At 34.8% G+C, this 16,412-nt stretch overlaps 2 protein-coding genes and 1 long non-coding RNA gene across 3 annotated transcripts in view; all 3 read left to right on the top strand.

Moving 5' to 3' along the window:
• LOC107584184 (extracellular serine/threonine protein kinase FAM20C-like) overlaps positions 1-1,306 on the top strand; it is a 45,339-nt gene extending 44,033 nt beyond the window's left edge. The window contains exon 9 of the mRNA XM_016270689.1: positions 719-1,306. Coding sequence (XP_016126175.1) covers positions 719-977 — 259 coding nt within the window. The 3' untranslated portion in view covers positions 978-1,306. The remainder of the gene's footprint in view (positions 1-718) is intronic.
• A 2,250-nt stretch (positions 1,307-3,556) lies between these two features.
• Positions 3,557-4,635, top strand: LOC107584228 (uncharacterized). Its single transcript, XR_001609113.1, has 2 exons — positions 3,557-4,190; positions 4,221-4,635. It is a non-coding gene; the product is annotated as an uncharacterized lncRNA (long non-coding RNA).
• Positions 4,636-7,088: 2,453 nt separating this feature from the next.
• On the top strand, positions 7,089-8,856 carry foxl3 (forkhead box L3). Its single transcript, XM_016270740.1, has 3 exons — positions 7,089-7,261; positions 8,003-8,171; positions 8,455-8,856. The coding sequence occupies exons 1-3, from the start codon at positions 7,152-7,154 to the stop codon at positions 8,854-8,856; spliced, it is 681 nt and encodes a 226-aa protein (XP_016126226.1). The 5' UTR covers positions 7,089-7,151.
• The last annotated feature ends 7,556 nt before the right edge of the window (positions 8,857-16,412 follow it).

Genomic DNA, 16,412 nt, shown 5'->3' with positions numbered 1-16,412 from the left:
GTTGTTAATAGATGGTTTTGTTAAAGCTATTATTTTAATTCATTTTTTTTAAATAGCTGAATTCATGGTAAAAAACTACATTACCCATAATGCAGTACAGTCACCCTCTTCCATGGAGCACTGACATAAACTAGCTAGTCTCCCTATGCTCTCACAATACTTCAACAAATCAATCAAATTTAGTGGAGGGCTTTGTATATATGTATATTTTGCAATAAACTTATAAAATACATTGTTGTCATAGATATTATCAACAACTTTAAATGAACAGTTTTAATTTCACCATCTTTTTAATTCAGTTATGTAATTCGCATTGGAATTGTAATTGTAGTTATTTCCCTCTGCTGTCAAAGCACACAGTCTTGTACCTTTGTCTTTTTGCCTGATCTTCAAATACCTTTTTGCTTCAAATCAAGGTTTTGTGATGTTATGATTCAACTCATAGCTGGTTGGAGTGATTCCTGGTTTATAACGCTTTAACAAAGACTTTAAAAAAATGGAAAAAATACTCCAAGGCTGCTGAAAAAGTGGGCAAACACTTATTTACTAATTTCCTAATGTCCTAATTTCATCCTAATTCATTCACTAATATCCTAAAATGTCCTAAATTTGATCCTAATTCATCCCACAAGAAAATGCATTGATAAATTATTACATAAATGATTGGAAACGACTTGGTGGTTTTTGGTTAGTGATTCTGACTCTCTGTTTGACTCAGGGTGAAGAGGTCCACTCATTTACGGCTTCAGCTGTTGGCTAAGGAGGAGTTCAGACTGAGTGCTCTGATGGAGGAAAGTCTGCAGACTGATACGCTGTCACCCATCCTTATTAGGCCTCATCTGGAGGCCATGGACCGCCGGCTGCACCTGGTGCTCCAGGTATTGGCCGACTGCATTGAGAAGGAGGGCTACAGTAACGTAGTAGAGGATGACCTGCTTGTGGAGGGCTTGAACACGGGCACAGCCCCACAAAGGTAGTGGGCACAGACTGATCAGGCGCCCCCGGCGGCTCCTTTGAAGTCCCACCACAGCTCTATGGACCATGAACGTCTTGCAAGAGATGCTCTTGTTGATAAACTTTTCTGAATTCAGTGAATTCCAAAGACTCATTCCTCAACTAATGGACCATGTGTTAAAATAAAGACATGCAGTACACAGAGAAAGAGACGGTGTTCTGTAGCCCTGCATCCAAAATGGAAGCTGATCTTCACATGTAACAGCCAGTGGTTCTCAGCTGGTGGATTGTCACCTTAAAATGGGCTTGTCTGATGTGGACAGCAAAGAAAAAACAACACTTAAATGCAAATAATTATAATAAAAATAATGGTGATAATAGTATTTTTTATTAGTAGTATTATTATTGCAGCTTATAAAATACAGTGCAAACAAAACTGAAATAATAATAATAATAAATAAATATTGATGGATTATTAATAATAATAATTAGTTTATTACAAGAGTATATAAACAATAGTGAAAAAAAGAGATCCTATTCAGTTTATGTTATTTAATTTGGTATATGATTAGGCCTAAGCAATAATAATAAGAATTATTATTATAATCATTATTACTTGATTAAAAAAACAGCCTTTGGTTCTGTATTGTGTTGCCACATATTGTCCAATGTGAGGTGCAAAGCAAATCCAGTTGAGAACCACTGTTATAAAGGATCTAAATGAGTACTCCATTTAAACCAGTATTTGCTGTCCCGTTGGGAAACTATTTGAACTTTAAAGTTATAGCCACTTTTTTTTTAAGAAATAAGCAAAGGATGTGCAGGACAGACCAACAGCTACAGTGAATGTTTGGCTGACGTTTTTGCAGCTAAAGAAGGCAACATTTCAGTTCAAACTTATTTATTGCGTGCTATAGTCAGAATGTGTGATCCTGTTGTGGATGCGCTCTTCCCATAACAACGCGCTGAAACACGGCAACTAAACCCAAAGAATTCACAACGTTTTATTATAATAATGTTCTCATTAGAATGTTATATACACGACATTCCCAATCATAGTTATTAATGTTGTGCACTGTTGTTTGAGCTGCGTGTGCTGAGCTAAAGATGATCACCGGTAAACTGAAGCGCTCTTTTAACTTAACCAAATGCATTCTATATGAGATAAATCAGATATACTGTACATCAAATAAACACAATATTACAACGTACAATTGCACAAAAGGCTGCAAACGAACAGCGCGCATCTGAAGTGTCTCTGAAGGAAATAATGCATTATTTATCGGCTTTAAGATATCGGCCAAATTTTTTTATCAGGCCGATACCGATAACAGAAAAAATTAGCATTTATCGGCCGATACCGATATGGTGGCCGATATATCGTGCATCCCTACTTATGAGGAACTACAGCTTCACAAACTCTCTCACCGCTGTACGAGACGTGTGCACCTTTGTCTGAATAAATGTGGACTTTCATGTCTTCAAATAAAATTCTTTATACTCTCTCCATACCAAGGAGGAATGAGAGGAACTGTGCTTTCATATAGCAATGTATTTTTCTTGACCTTATTTAGGACAAAATGCTTTGAGTGAAATGTGAGTTTTCTCCCAAAAGTGTCCCGTCTGTCACGTTATAGCTCAGGGGTGTCAAACTCAATTCCTGGAGGACCGGAGCCCTGCAGAGTTTAGATTCAACCCTAATTAAACACCTGATCCAACTAATCGAGTCCTTCAGGCTTATTTGAAAACTACATGGTATGTGTGTTGGAGCAGGGTTTGAACAAAACTCTGCAGTGCTCCGGCCCTCCAGGAACTGAGTTTGACACCCCTGTTATAGCTGATCAGAGGTTATTTATTGAGTTTCATATTTATTATTCCAAACATGCCATTCATAAATTCTGTTACAAATCAAAGAGGTAGATTCATCTAGAACATTAAAGGCAGGGTAAGCGATTTCTGGTAGCCAATGTTGATATTTGAAATCACCAAAACAAACACGCCCCTACCCCAAAAGGGTCTTGCCCCTATTTTGATAGCTCCGCCCCACATATGCGTACGCAACCCAGGCAACGATTAGTTCTGTGAAACAAAGCAAAACCAATGTTACACCATGTCTACATCAGACGTGAGCGGCGCGGCGCAACAAATCCCCGACAGAAAACTGCTGCCGGGTTCTATTTATGACGTGCTGACACAAATTTCAAATGGTTTTCAACGGTCGTTTGATCGCATCCAGTGTAGGCAGACTTTAGCTGTTGTAGACACGGTGTTACTCTCCCATTGACAAAGCAACCTCGGCGTCCGATCGCAGGCCTCCGCTCCTCGAGTTCTCTCCAGCGCTGGAAAGCTGATCCGATATTTACACGGGTCCTACTTCTTGCCTTATTGTTCCGCAGACGTTTTCCTCTTTTGTTTTTTATCCGTCATCTCTATCTTTCTGTTGCTCGGCTCGGCTAATGTTCGTCCCATGCACTGAAAGCTCTCTCCTCCACATCACGAGTAGACACGCCCCTTATTGCTGATTGGCTACAAGTTTGTTTTGCTATTCGGCCCGAATCAGTTTTTTAAAGTGTTTTTGAAAAATGACATACCCTACCTTTAAACCAGTTGCAGTATTTGTGCTTATGTGAGTAGATAAGTAACAATGTGCAGTATATGTTTGAAAAAAAGTGATGGTTTACTGGATTTCAGAGAAATGTCCTTAAGATGTAACAACTCGCATCATTTCCAGCATATCAGATCTTTTTTCAGTCATATTTAATGCAATATCAAAAACTGGACATTCGAATATCAGTAATAAATATAGTTGAGTGTGACTGCTGCATTTCCACCCACGTGACCTAAAAATGTAGCCCTTAAATTGCACAAGGATACTGATTAATAATGTCAAATCTATGAATCACTGTAGAATTTTCATGCTATTAAACGAAAATTTTGAAAAACTGTTTTGTTGTGCTCAGAGGAGTGTGAATGATGCTTTTTTAGATCTATATGATGGTATAAGTTACACATCTTTAGTCCTCTGTTTCTGAATTAGCATTCTATTGCAGAATTTTGAGAAAATGAATAAATACATTAAATTGGGATTTTTAAGAAATGTTTTTAGAAACTACACAGCTCTTAAAGAAACAGTAGATGACGGTTAACTGAAGCGTTATTACCACTTTTGGATAACCCAAAGTCATTGGCAGAAGCACAGAGGTCATGTTAGTTTTGCTGATTGAACTATTTTCTTAGTATAATTTTGTATATATTATATGCTTCAGCGTATGTATAGCATGTACATTGTAACATTTAGTGTCTTTTTAGTTGAGGGTGGGAAAGATGTTGGTGTTTATGTTGAGCTCTTTACATCTCTTGTTGTACTACCAAACACGTTTCGACTAACTGTTGAAAAAGTTCTGTAAATATGTGAATTCAGTGCCTGTGCAATTAGAAATATACTTGAATACTCGGTTGTGGAGATGACAGTAATCAGCAGAATAAATGTGGTTCAGCATACCAAGGCTACACCACAGTTCCATACATTTTGTTGTTTTATTTATATGTACAGTTAGTATTTTCACATTTTCAAAGAAATACAGTATCTTTTGCTGTTGCTGTCATATTTTGTCTCTTATTTGGGACTTTTTGTTTCAGTTTTCCCCTTGGTTATGGTGCAATAAACAAAGATTAAGCAAATGGTCTTCTACAGATGTTCTATGTATAATAATTTAATTTTAAAAATGATATACTTTTGAATACATCACAGACAGTATCTTAACACTGCTTTATCCAGTATAATCCACACTGATTATATGGACACCAGCAGTTAATTTTACATTGGGGATTTTGTTGTGTAGGCACTGCTTTTCACCGTTTCGTTTTTTCATAAAAATTAGACATCATTATCACTAAAATGCATTTACAGAAAATACTTTGCTTTTATTTAATTGCTACAAAATCACATGCTTGTTCTAAAAGTGATCAAATGTGTAGTTTTGTTTAAATAGTTCCAATTGATCAATTATCTAGACTAGCTAATGACCAGAGGCCATGTAGAAACATTTTATGCTATAGTGGTTACAATTAAAGTGATTAGGAAATGTCTGGACTGTTTTATGACATGGTTCTTTATATATTAGCTCATAATGGTATGATAATTAAAAGCTGTCCCACTGTACAGAAGGCCACTGTCCCACTTTATTTAACACATTAAGCTAAAATGAGACTGTGTTTAAAATAGAACCTCAGAAATAATTAGATATCATTTTCAATAATTGAAAAAAATGTGTGCACGATTCATCGATAAATCGCTTCCAAAATAAAAGTTTTTGTTTACATGATATATATTTAAGAAAAATATGTTGTTTATCTATATAATATAAATGATATGCATATAAACATACACGTGTAAATACATGTACATATTTTCAAAATATATGCTGTATGTGTGTGTATTTATATATATACATAATAAATATACACAATACACACACATATATCATGTAAACAAAAACGTTGATTTTGGATCCGATTAATCGTTTGACAGCTCTAAAAAATATGTATACTTTTTCAAAATGTGGTGCAAAATCAATGCAGACATTAATAATGTTTTTAGGTCAATTATGACAGAGTTATTAAAGTGTTACATGTAGTTTTGGTTCTGGTGAGCATCTAAATAGTGCTGTAAAAAAACTCTACAATGTACGAGAAGTACGATGAAATATTTTCAGAATATTAAAGAAATACTATTTTCTTTAAACAGGCTACTAATAAAATCAATAAGGCTTTAATCGTAACAGTTATGACTTGGTATATTATTATAAAATCAATATTAATTAAATGAACCATTAAATAATGTATTGTGATATAACATAATAAATACATTTACATTACTGTATTTTAATCTAGTTTGTATTTTTTTAATATAATACAGTTATGACTTGGTATATTATTATAAAATCAATATTAATTAAACGAACCATTAAATAATGCATTGTGATATAACATAATAAATACATTTACATTACTGTATTTTAATCTAGTTTGTATTTTTTTAATATAATGAAAGAAAGAAAGAAAGAAAGGCCTAAACATGTTAAAAGCTTATTACTTATTACTACAGTGACTTCAGAGGAATGCATCTATTAGGCATGTAAGCTATTCCTAATGAAATATATCAGCCTAAATATTATACACCTATAACAGTCGATACAAATGGAGACAGGGTCATTTTGCCCTTTTAACTATCTGGGGCCGTTTTGCCTGAAGCCCTGGTTAATGTCTGCCCCTGGTGCACAGTGTTTTTCTGCTGGTGCAGTAATGGTCTTGTCTGGGGGGACAGGGACTGGAGCGATCAGAGCAGCCGCAGACGGCCCAGCAGAGGAAACGGCGTCATGGGAACGGAGCGGGACTCCGCGGGGACCGTTATCAGATCGCACTCTCTGTGCACTCAGACAGGAAACGCCACATGAGCGTTTGTAAACTTCATTTTAAACGAACGAACGCAAAACAACGGAACGCCTCACCTGCTAAAACATCAAATCAAGGGCAATTTTGACGTTGTGTATCATTTAAAAAGAAAAATGAATGAGTTCAGTCCCAGCTGTCCGAGCTGCATGTGTCCAAACAAGGACGCGAGATCGATCTGAGGCCACACACAGACATCTCGCGCCGCGGGCTGTTTGCTCGTGTTTCTCGGTCCCTCATAAGCCACTTAATGTTCTTTTGAACACGCATCCCCTTTTTAGTCACGGAAACACAATTTATGGCTATTATGCCGCATTATAGATTGCATCTACAGAAGCCAAGAGTTGTTGCCGAGAGATATGTGATTCAAGGGGCCCCAACTCAACACAACACAAACAACCTGAAAGAGTTAAGACTAAAGGCACGAGATACATGTTTGTGAATGTTTCATTCGTCATTCAAATATAGTTAAGAGGATCAGACTATAAAAAGAAACGGGACAAAACAAAACATCCAATCCCGAGGACCGGACCACCCAGAATCAAAGAGTGAATGAGTGGCTAGAGTTTGTTGATCACGCCCCGGGTTCAGGCGTTTACAGTAGTTCCAGTCATGTACGCCCATTATATGAGCATCTGAGCAGCAGCCGGCCACTTCCCCTACACACACTCACAAACACTTCTCATGAGAGCTGCTTCATTTGTCTTGGCCAGCTAGAGCCTTTCTCATTACGCCCTGGACGTCTGATGATGTTTGACAGTTCGCAATATCCTTATAACTGTTTTAACTATGATGGAGAAGGATACCCCTCATGTGGCACTGAAGAAGAGAAGAAAGTGTGTCGACCAGCTTACAGGTATTTCATTGTTGTTGTTGCTGTTATTATATTCTATTCTGTTATATTATTTAATATATTTATTATATTATATTGTCTTAGATATAATATAAAAAGTAGTAAAAGTAGCCTAATTTACTAATTAATTATATATTAATTTAATAAATTAGCACTTTTTATTGAGCACTTTTACAATAATTTTGTAAATTAAATTAAATACTAGTTAATGTTATTATTGTTATGATGTTTTTTATTATTGTATGTTTCAATATGTATTTCTAAATTTGCTACATTAGTGAAGTATTAAGCATTACAGAGGGTAATAACGTTTATAAGTAATTAATGAAAGGTTATTATAATATAAGTTATGAAATATATATTATGTATATATGTGTATGTGTGTATGATGTATGTATGTATATATATATATATATATATATATATATAATTACAGCAATATGTATTAATAATTATAATTATAGTAACTTTGCTGTTGGCTTGATCAGAGCGCACTTGCAATATGGAGTCTCTTACAATATTATTAATAGAGTTTCATTTAAAGTATATTAATTATATATTTAAAGTATATTTTTACATTTAAAGTATATTATATTTGTAATATTCTATTCATTATTTCTGTGTGTGTATGAATGATTGCAAATAAGCTTGTAAACCCTAAATTAAGGGATACAGACCGCTTTGAAGGGACAAATCTGTTTCTTACTCTTTCTCTGACGTCCGTTTTCTGTCTCTCTCTATCAGTTACATTGCACTAATAGCGATGGCTATACAGCAGAGCCCAGAGAACAAAGTTACCCTATCAGGAATCTATGAGTTCATCATGAAGAGATTTCCCTATTACAGAACCAACCAGAGGGCTTGGCAAAACTCAATTCGTCATAACCTCTCTCTAAACAGCTGCTTTATAAAGGTACGATGGAGACTGGATGTGTATGTTAAAACGTAAACGTCAAGTACCAAGATAAAAAAAGAAACGAATGAATGAACAATTTCCAATATATAAACAACCAGATTGTTTTGTTACGCTGTGCATCACAGCAAGTTCTGAAATCTGTACTCAGTTGCAATAAATGCTTAAGAAATAGTAAAGAGAACCCATAGTTATAATTAGTAAGGTAAAGGCATTATTACTAATGGTTTTCCTAACTTTAGGGGTTTGTTGTAACTGGCTGCTGATTATTTGTTTTCCTCAGGTGCCCCGCACGGAAGGTAACGAGAAAGGAAAAGGTAATTACTGGACATTCGCCACAGGCTGCGAGTCCATGCTGGACCTCTTTGAAAATGGCAACTTTCGTCGCCGCCGCCGCAGACGCAACTTAAAAATGGGCCTGAAGGAGCCAGCCGAACCCTTTGTTGCCATGGACACTCATCAGGGCATTGCAGTAAGACCCATGGATTCAGATTCTTTCTGCCCTGTGAACACTAGTCACAGACCGGCCCAAAACAAACCTGAGCCCGAGATCAAATTCAGCATTGACTACATTCTCTCCACGCCAGACCCTCATTCCGGGTTCAGAGCCCCTAACAGTGGAGCTGGAGCTGTGATCCATCATCTGGAGCCGCAACATCTCAGTCTACACTTCTGGACCATGTAACCAAAACCATAGGCTGCAGATCAGTAAATACCCTGATGCTGAAACAGTCAAAAAACTTTAAGGCTTCTATAGTCTTTCCCATATTGCAAATCAGCTTGTCAGTAGGCACATGCAGTTTGATGTGTGCTAGTGCTCCCGTCAGTAAGTCTGCTGTCGCTCATGTTAGCAAAGCTGTTAAATAAAAATACATACAGTATGTGACATAAGTATAATAATATTTAATGATAATGATAATATATACAGTATATATATATATATATATATATATTAATCCACATATCGTCATGAATTTTTGAAGGAATACCCTATAGAATAACTAAAAAAAGTTAATATAAGCTGTTAAATAAAAATACATACAGTATGTGACATAAGTATAATAATATTTAATGATAATGATAATATATACAGTATATATATATATATATATATATATATTAATCCACATATCGTCATGAATTTTTGAAGGAATACCCTATAGAATAACTAAAAAAAGTTAATATAATTAAAATAAATTTATTTCATACTTAGAATAGTTAGAAAATCTATTAACATATTTACTAACATGTCGCTCACGACTGATATAAAAATTATAATTAAACTTTATTTGGAGTACTACTTGTGCACAATGCACATTTCTTAATATTAAGCCTAAAATGTGTTTTAATGTCACTATTGATGAGTATGATCTTTGAATAATATCTGTATTTAAACGCAAGATATTTAAAGTTTACCTGAAGTATTGCAATAGTTCCACTTTATCACAATCAAATATACCTCAGTATATCTTTAGTTGGACTTCAGCACTACTTCCGCACAATTAAAGTGCATAAAGTACAAAATTAGTTGTTCCAATTGATCAGACTTTAAGTATACCAGTATAATTATACAAGTACAATTGCAGGGTATTTTTATTAAGTACATAAATATGTCAATGTATTTGTAGTATACTTAGCATGAAATAAGTTTGATGTGTGCTAGTGCTCCCGTCAGTAAGTCTGCTGTCGCTCATGTTAGCAAAGCTGTTAAATAAAAATACATACAGTATGTGACATAAGTATAATAATATTTAATGATAATGATAATATATACAGTATATATATATATATATATATATATATTAATCCACATATCGTCATGAATTTTTGAAGGAATACCCTATAGAATAACTAAAAAAAGTTAATATAATTAAAATAAATTTATTTCATACTTAGAATAGTTAGAAAATCTATTAACATATTTACTAACATGTCGCTCACGACTGATATAAAAATTATAATTAAACTTTATTTGGAGTACTACTTGTGCACAATGCACATTTCTTAATATTAAGCCTAAAATGTGTTTTAATGTCACTATTGATGAGTATGATCTTTGAATAATATCTGTATTTAAACGCAAGATATTTAAAGTTTACCTGAAGTATTGCAATAGTTCCACTTTATCACAATCAAATATACCTCAGTATATCTTTAGTTGGACTTCAGCACTACTTCCGCACAATTAAAGTGCATAAAGTACAAAATTAGTTGTTCCAATTGATCAGACTTTAAGTATACCAGTATACCAAAAGTACAATTGCAGGGTATTTTTATTAAGTACATAAATATGTCAATGTATTTGTAGTATACTTAGCATGAAATAAATGTATTTCAAATACATTTCAGTATATTTATTTTTCACTAGGGTAGACAGTTGATTTTGATGAAATCAGTCATACTTTTAATGTCAAACATACTGTAGGAAATACTTTACAATAAGTCTCCATTTGTTAACATTATCAAAAGAAGAAAAGAATTATAACATTTACTAATGCATTAATAAAATCAAAAGTTGTATCTGTTCACATTTAATGGACCTGAGTTCACATGAACATAACTAACTTTAACAAAGATTGATAAATGCTATAATAAATGTATTGCTTGTTATCAGTAATATTAGCTAATGCATTAACTAATGGGACCTTATTGTAAAGGGTGACCCAAACATTACATTACAAGTTTTTAAAGTAAAAACTAAAAACTGCAGATCTCATGTTCACTTGAGGTGTGTTGGTGTTGCAGTAAGTGAAGTGTTAGCAAACAAATGCACTAACATAGCTATGGGCTCGGTGTAATCAGCATTCCCTGCTTACTGCACAACTCTATTGTTTACCTATGTTGTTTATAATGTGTATCATTGGCCCTTGACAGTCTGTGATCCGTATCAATCACTGATAGACTGAGCATATGCTCCCCCGGGCAAAAACCAGAGCTCTCTGTCTCTAAAGCCCTCCCCGGGGTGTTTTTGTCATTTCGTTCAGGAATCTCTGTTTATTTGAAAGTATCTTTAAACTTCAGACAAATATGATTTCAGAATCACTGTTTTTTTAAGGGAAGCGTGAGATGTGCTCTTCTGCTATATTGATCACAATATATAATAGCCCTTAGATTGGTCATTAGTTTTTAGTCAAAATCAAACAAGCTTAGTGACCAAGTAGTATATGAAACAATAATCACAATATCTGTTAAATTTGTACATTTGTTTATAAGAGAAAGCAATGCTGGAATCTATGACATTGTTTGAGTGCCAATATAAGGCAATAAAGTAGTAATCATTGAAAATATTGCTTAAAGACTCTTTCTTCCCCCGTCTACAACATTCAGGATTTGAGAAAACATTTTCTATATGTTCTAATCTTCCGAAAATATTCTATAACAGATTAGATATTCTGACATTAAACACTGACATTAGTGAACTGCTAACTAAAATGAAGCACTCATTGAACCAAACCAGTTTATAAATAAATTGACACTCTGAACTGCAGCCAGTTTTCAATAATGTTCTAATAAGGCAAAGTATTTATGATTTATCATAAAGAATGAAAACAAGAGTGCTTAGTTTTATACATTTCCCACATATACGTAACTTCTCTTGTGTATACAAAGTAAGAAGTCCATTACACACACATCAAGAAAATTCATATTAATGATATAGAAATGCTTTGGCATATTTGAACAGACATTACTGAATATTAGCAAACTGTCAGACAAGCGCAGTCTAACCTTCTCCAAATCTCCCTAATCTCTCTGACTGACCTTTTCCATTTATATAAGGTCTGACTAAATGTGATCCAAACACTATTAGAATACATATCACTCGTAAAGCTGGGAGTTAAGAGCGGAAGCCTGTTAACATTTATTTTCCTTCGAAGGTGTATCAATCATGGCTTGCTTTGTGTTCAGGAGGGGACATTTTTCAATTTAACCTTTATATTACGGAGTGACTGCATCAGAAAGGTTTCAACACACTTAACATGAGTGGCATTTAATATAGCATTACACTTGCAAGGTTAGTTCTAAATTGTTGTCAAATTTGTCCACATGCTCAGAGGATTCTGTCTTCAAGGGTTTACGAGAAACAACGTCACCCCTTCACTGGCAGACAGTCACGCAATAAAAAAGAATGAAGTATCTTTGAAATAAAGTGGTTATGATAAGGACCCTCACCTTTTAGATCTTGAGCAGCTCTTCCTGTTCATTTGGCCTTTTCTTAGTTGCTGTGTTTTGAAGTAAACAACTCTTCACAAGTTTGAGATCAGTTTTTTATGTTTTTGAAAGAAGTGTCTTATACTCACCAAGGCTGCACTTATTTGATCAAAGATATATATTTATTTCTGCGATGGCAAAGCTGAATTTTCAGCGGTCATTACTCCAGTCTTCAGTGTCACATGATCCTTCAGAAATGAATAGGCTGATTTGGTGATTAAGAAACATTTCTTATTATCATCAATGTTGAAAACACTTGCGCTACTTAATTTATTTTGTGGAAACTTTTATATGTTTTTTATTTTATTTTTAGGATTCCTTAACGAATAGAACATGCATTAAATAAACAGCATTTAAAAATATTTTTGTAAGAAATAAATATTTATAAAAACATTACATACAAACATCTGTACTGTCCATTTTGCATACTTGCTGAATAAAATTATACATAATAAAATAAAATAAAATAACTTACTGACCTCAAACACTTTAATGGTAGTTTGTGTAGGGTTAAGTAACACCTGACAACCCGACAAATGCTGGTGTAATAAATAAATTAATAAATAAACAAACTGTGACAAGTAACACTAATGTATCACTAGCCAATCTGGTGGATCAGGAGTCTCCAGTATTAACAGAGGGTCATTTGTTTGTCTGGGGACACTTAATTTCCAGCAATATCGTCGACTTGATTGCACAGATACTATTTAAAGGGGGCATATGATGCAATTTCAAATTTTCCTTTCTCTTTGGAGTGTTACAAGCTGTCCGTGAATAGATAAGATCCCTAAAGTTGCAAAGACTAAAGTCTCAAAACCAAAGAGATATTCTTTATAAAAGTTAAGACTCGTCCACGCCCTCCTAAAACGCCTCGTTCTAACACGCCCCCATGTCTACGTCACTGTGTGGGAAGATTTGCATAATGCCGCCCAAATGTTCACACAAAGAAAGAAGGCGTAGATTTTATTCTCGCTGTAGTATTGTTGCTACTGTCGCCGCCGCCACCATGTCGTGTGTGACGCTGTGTGTTTCGTTGTGAAACTACTTTGTTTGGCCTTCCAAAAGAGGACACAACTAGAAATCAGTGTTCCAAAAAATCAATCAATGAAATCAATTCCAGAACAGTTCAACCCAAATATTCAGATGTGTCCAGCGGATTTTATGGAGGACTGTTTCCTGAACCTGCAGAGTAACCTACAATGCGTCTGTGCACAAAGACTGTTTCTATAAAGTGGGGCAGTTCCAACTTTGCAAGTACAGTCTGGTGCTTCTGACTCACAGCCTGTAAGTAAGTTTTTTATATTTAAAGAATTTGCTACTGAAGATTCAAACGTGAGTGTTGAGCAGTGTAGAGCAGTGCTAGTTGTTTGTAATTTCTCCGATCACAAATGTAGACAGAAAAAAAAGTAACTTGCGTTACTTATTTGAAAAAGCAACTCCGATATTCTCTTGTAAATTAAAAAGTAATGCTTTAAATCAGAGCACACCTCGCTTTTCAGACCGATGAGCTTTGTAAACGCGTTTCAGAAAGGCGGGGCATAGAGGAGAAACAATAATGTACATTATGTGAAAAATATTGATTTTTGAACCTTAAACCGCATAAACACATTGCATTACACCAAATACACAAAATAATGTTCTTTTTAGCAACATCATATGACCCCTTTAAACTGAGCTGAAACACTAAAAATTTAGTTTACTATTGTCATTTTGCATTATTGACACTATTTTCCTAATTAATGCTGTACAGTTGCTTTGACACTCTGTATTGTTAAAAGCGCTATATAAATAAAGGTGACTTGATTCATACACTGAACATCTTTAAAATCTGACTAGATTTCTATGAGTGTACGCACATCAGCGAACCTGCTAGGCATCTGTCTGCGGTGCCCATCTACGACTCCTGAGTCGGTTGAAAATCCAGAATGATACATCTGGTGTGCAATGCCTGAGAGACGACCAAGGCCCGGTATGCAACTGAAGTTCTCCTTCTCACTTCAGGCCTTTTTTTTAAAAATAGATGTCAATGGAGGACAGGCTTAATACAGTGAATTCAGTATACTGACATTTGTGAGGAAACAGCTGATCACTTTACTCATCAAACATTTATTATTTATGTTTACCATCAAACATTTATTTTTGAGTGAGCTACATTTGGAAATAAAAGCGGAGGAAGAGGAAGTCAGCGAAAATTTAGTCTGAAAATTCAGTCTTAAAACTGAAAGCCATTACTATCCAGAATAAGATTTTAGAATACATTTCTGATTTTGTTTTGGTAAGTACAGTAGGTGTTCTGAATGGCTGGAAACTTAAAACTTTAGTATGCAAATTTGTAAATTACAGGGTTTGAAATGTGTGCGTGTGTGTAACAAAATAAAACTATCACAATGAACTACATTTTAACATGATCTGTAATTCAGTTTGAGAGGTGCTGCTGAATATATTCAATATGACATATCTACAATAGAGAGTCTGGTAACATCACCATCTTGGTATATTTTATTGGAGTTCAACACATGCTTGAATCAAACAATACAGAGAGCAGCTTGAGGTATAACAACAGGTAAGCACACAGACCAACACAAGTACAATCTGTAAAACCAAGATTGACCACAGAAATGATCACCGGTTAGAGAGTACAGCTTATTCAAGCCCTTCACTCACTCACTCACACACATACTGCAGTTATACTTTTCTTTATAAAGATGTGTCATTTTAGAAAGCTAGATTCTCTCCTTCCCGTCCCTTGGTAAATACAGAATAAACACGGTGTCTGCAGCAGACATCAGGATATCAGGAGCTGTTGTTCACACATATACATAGACACACACACAACTCCAAATACATATCAAAGAGAAGAAAAGTGCCGTTCCTATAAAGAAATGCTCTCAATGGTACAAAAGACATTGGCATAACCTGACCATATGCTGGGGATCACTTTTGTCTGATTGCAATAAGTCAGTCAAATATTTTCATTCCAACTACACTGGAAAAAAGTGGAAACTCCAAATCTATGATTTTTAAAATTTACAGTCCCTTCATTCTAATATACAGTAACCAATACTGTCTTCTGCAAAAAAGAAGAAAAAAAAAAGATACTAAATAAATGTTCTGCTTTCTCAAACTGTACATTACGGAGACTAATTTACAGCTAAAACCATTTCAAATAAATCAAACCTTAGTGCAGCATTAAGTGATGAAATTGCACAATTGCTGAAAAATGCATTCAAGGTAGATGCTGATAAACTGATAAATAACTTCAATTAAAATCACGTTTTTATCCAAGATGAACCATTTCAGTGATAGTGTCAAAAACAGTAACAACAGCATTTAAATGGGATGGTTAACATCCATGGGAGGTAAAACTTTAGTGTAGTTTAGGGTACATATTAGTAGTGTAGAAGGAGATACAGATCTCATGAAAGAAACTAGTCAACTGTGTCCCTCAAATCTCCTGTTACAAACGGAAATAGACAGTAGCCATAATATTTTAGTATTAATGCTTGTGCATAATCGAGCTGCATCCCTGCTACAGCTATCCTTGAGTTTCTTCTTAGGCTCTTCTCAAAAACACCAAACTAACTACACCAGACTAAATATCACTGACACCTGATCCCTAAACTGTTTTCCTTACATTGTCCTAACAGCTCCAGTTCACAAACACAGCATAATGAACTCCCAATAATTCTGCCAAAGGCGGCGATCCTCAAAATTCCAGTTTTCAAACTGAAATTATGAGTGCAAGAGGGCCAAAGCTTAATTACTCAATAGATCTGGGGTTCATAATACATATTTTGTAGTGTGACAAATCATATAAAATAATTAGCCATGCAAAAGTGCACTGTCCCTTTGATTTGTGCTCACCTATATGAACAAATAAAATCAAATACAAACAGTGTTTCCCACAGACTTGCACTCTATTTGTGGCGGCATAGATATGCAAATTCATTCTCTGCCAGCAGGAGGCGCTTTTAGAGCGGTAGAGATAGAGGTTTCCCCGCTAAGACTGTACACAAAGCAGCGCTCCGCTCA

This window comes from Sinocyclocheilus grahami, unplaced genomic scaffold (genome assembly GCF_001515645.1).
Source record: "Sinocyclocheilus grahami isolate Dianchi unplaced genomic scaffold, SAMN03320097.WGS_v1.1 scaffold57.1, whole genome shotgun sequence".
In the NCBI taxonomy this organism is placed as follows: Eukaryota; Metazoa; Chordata; class Actinopteri; order Cypriniformes; family Cyprinidae; genus Sinocyclocheilus; species Sinocyclocheilus grahami.
This window is presented reverse-complemented; position numbering and strand designations above follow the sequence as displayed.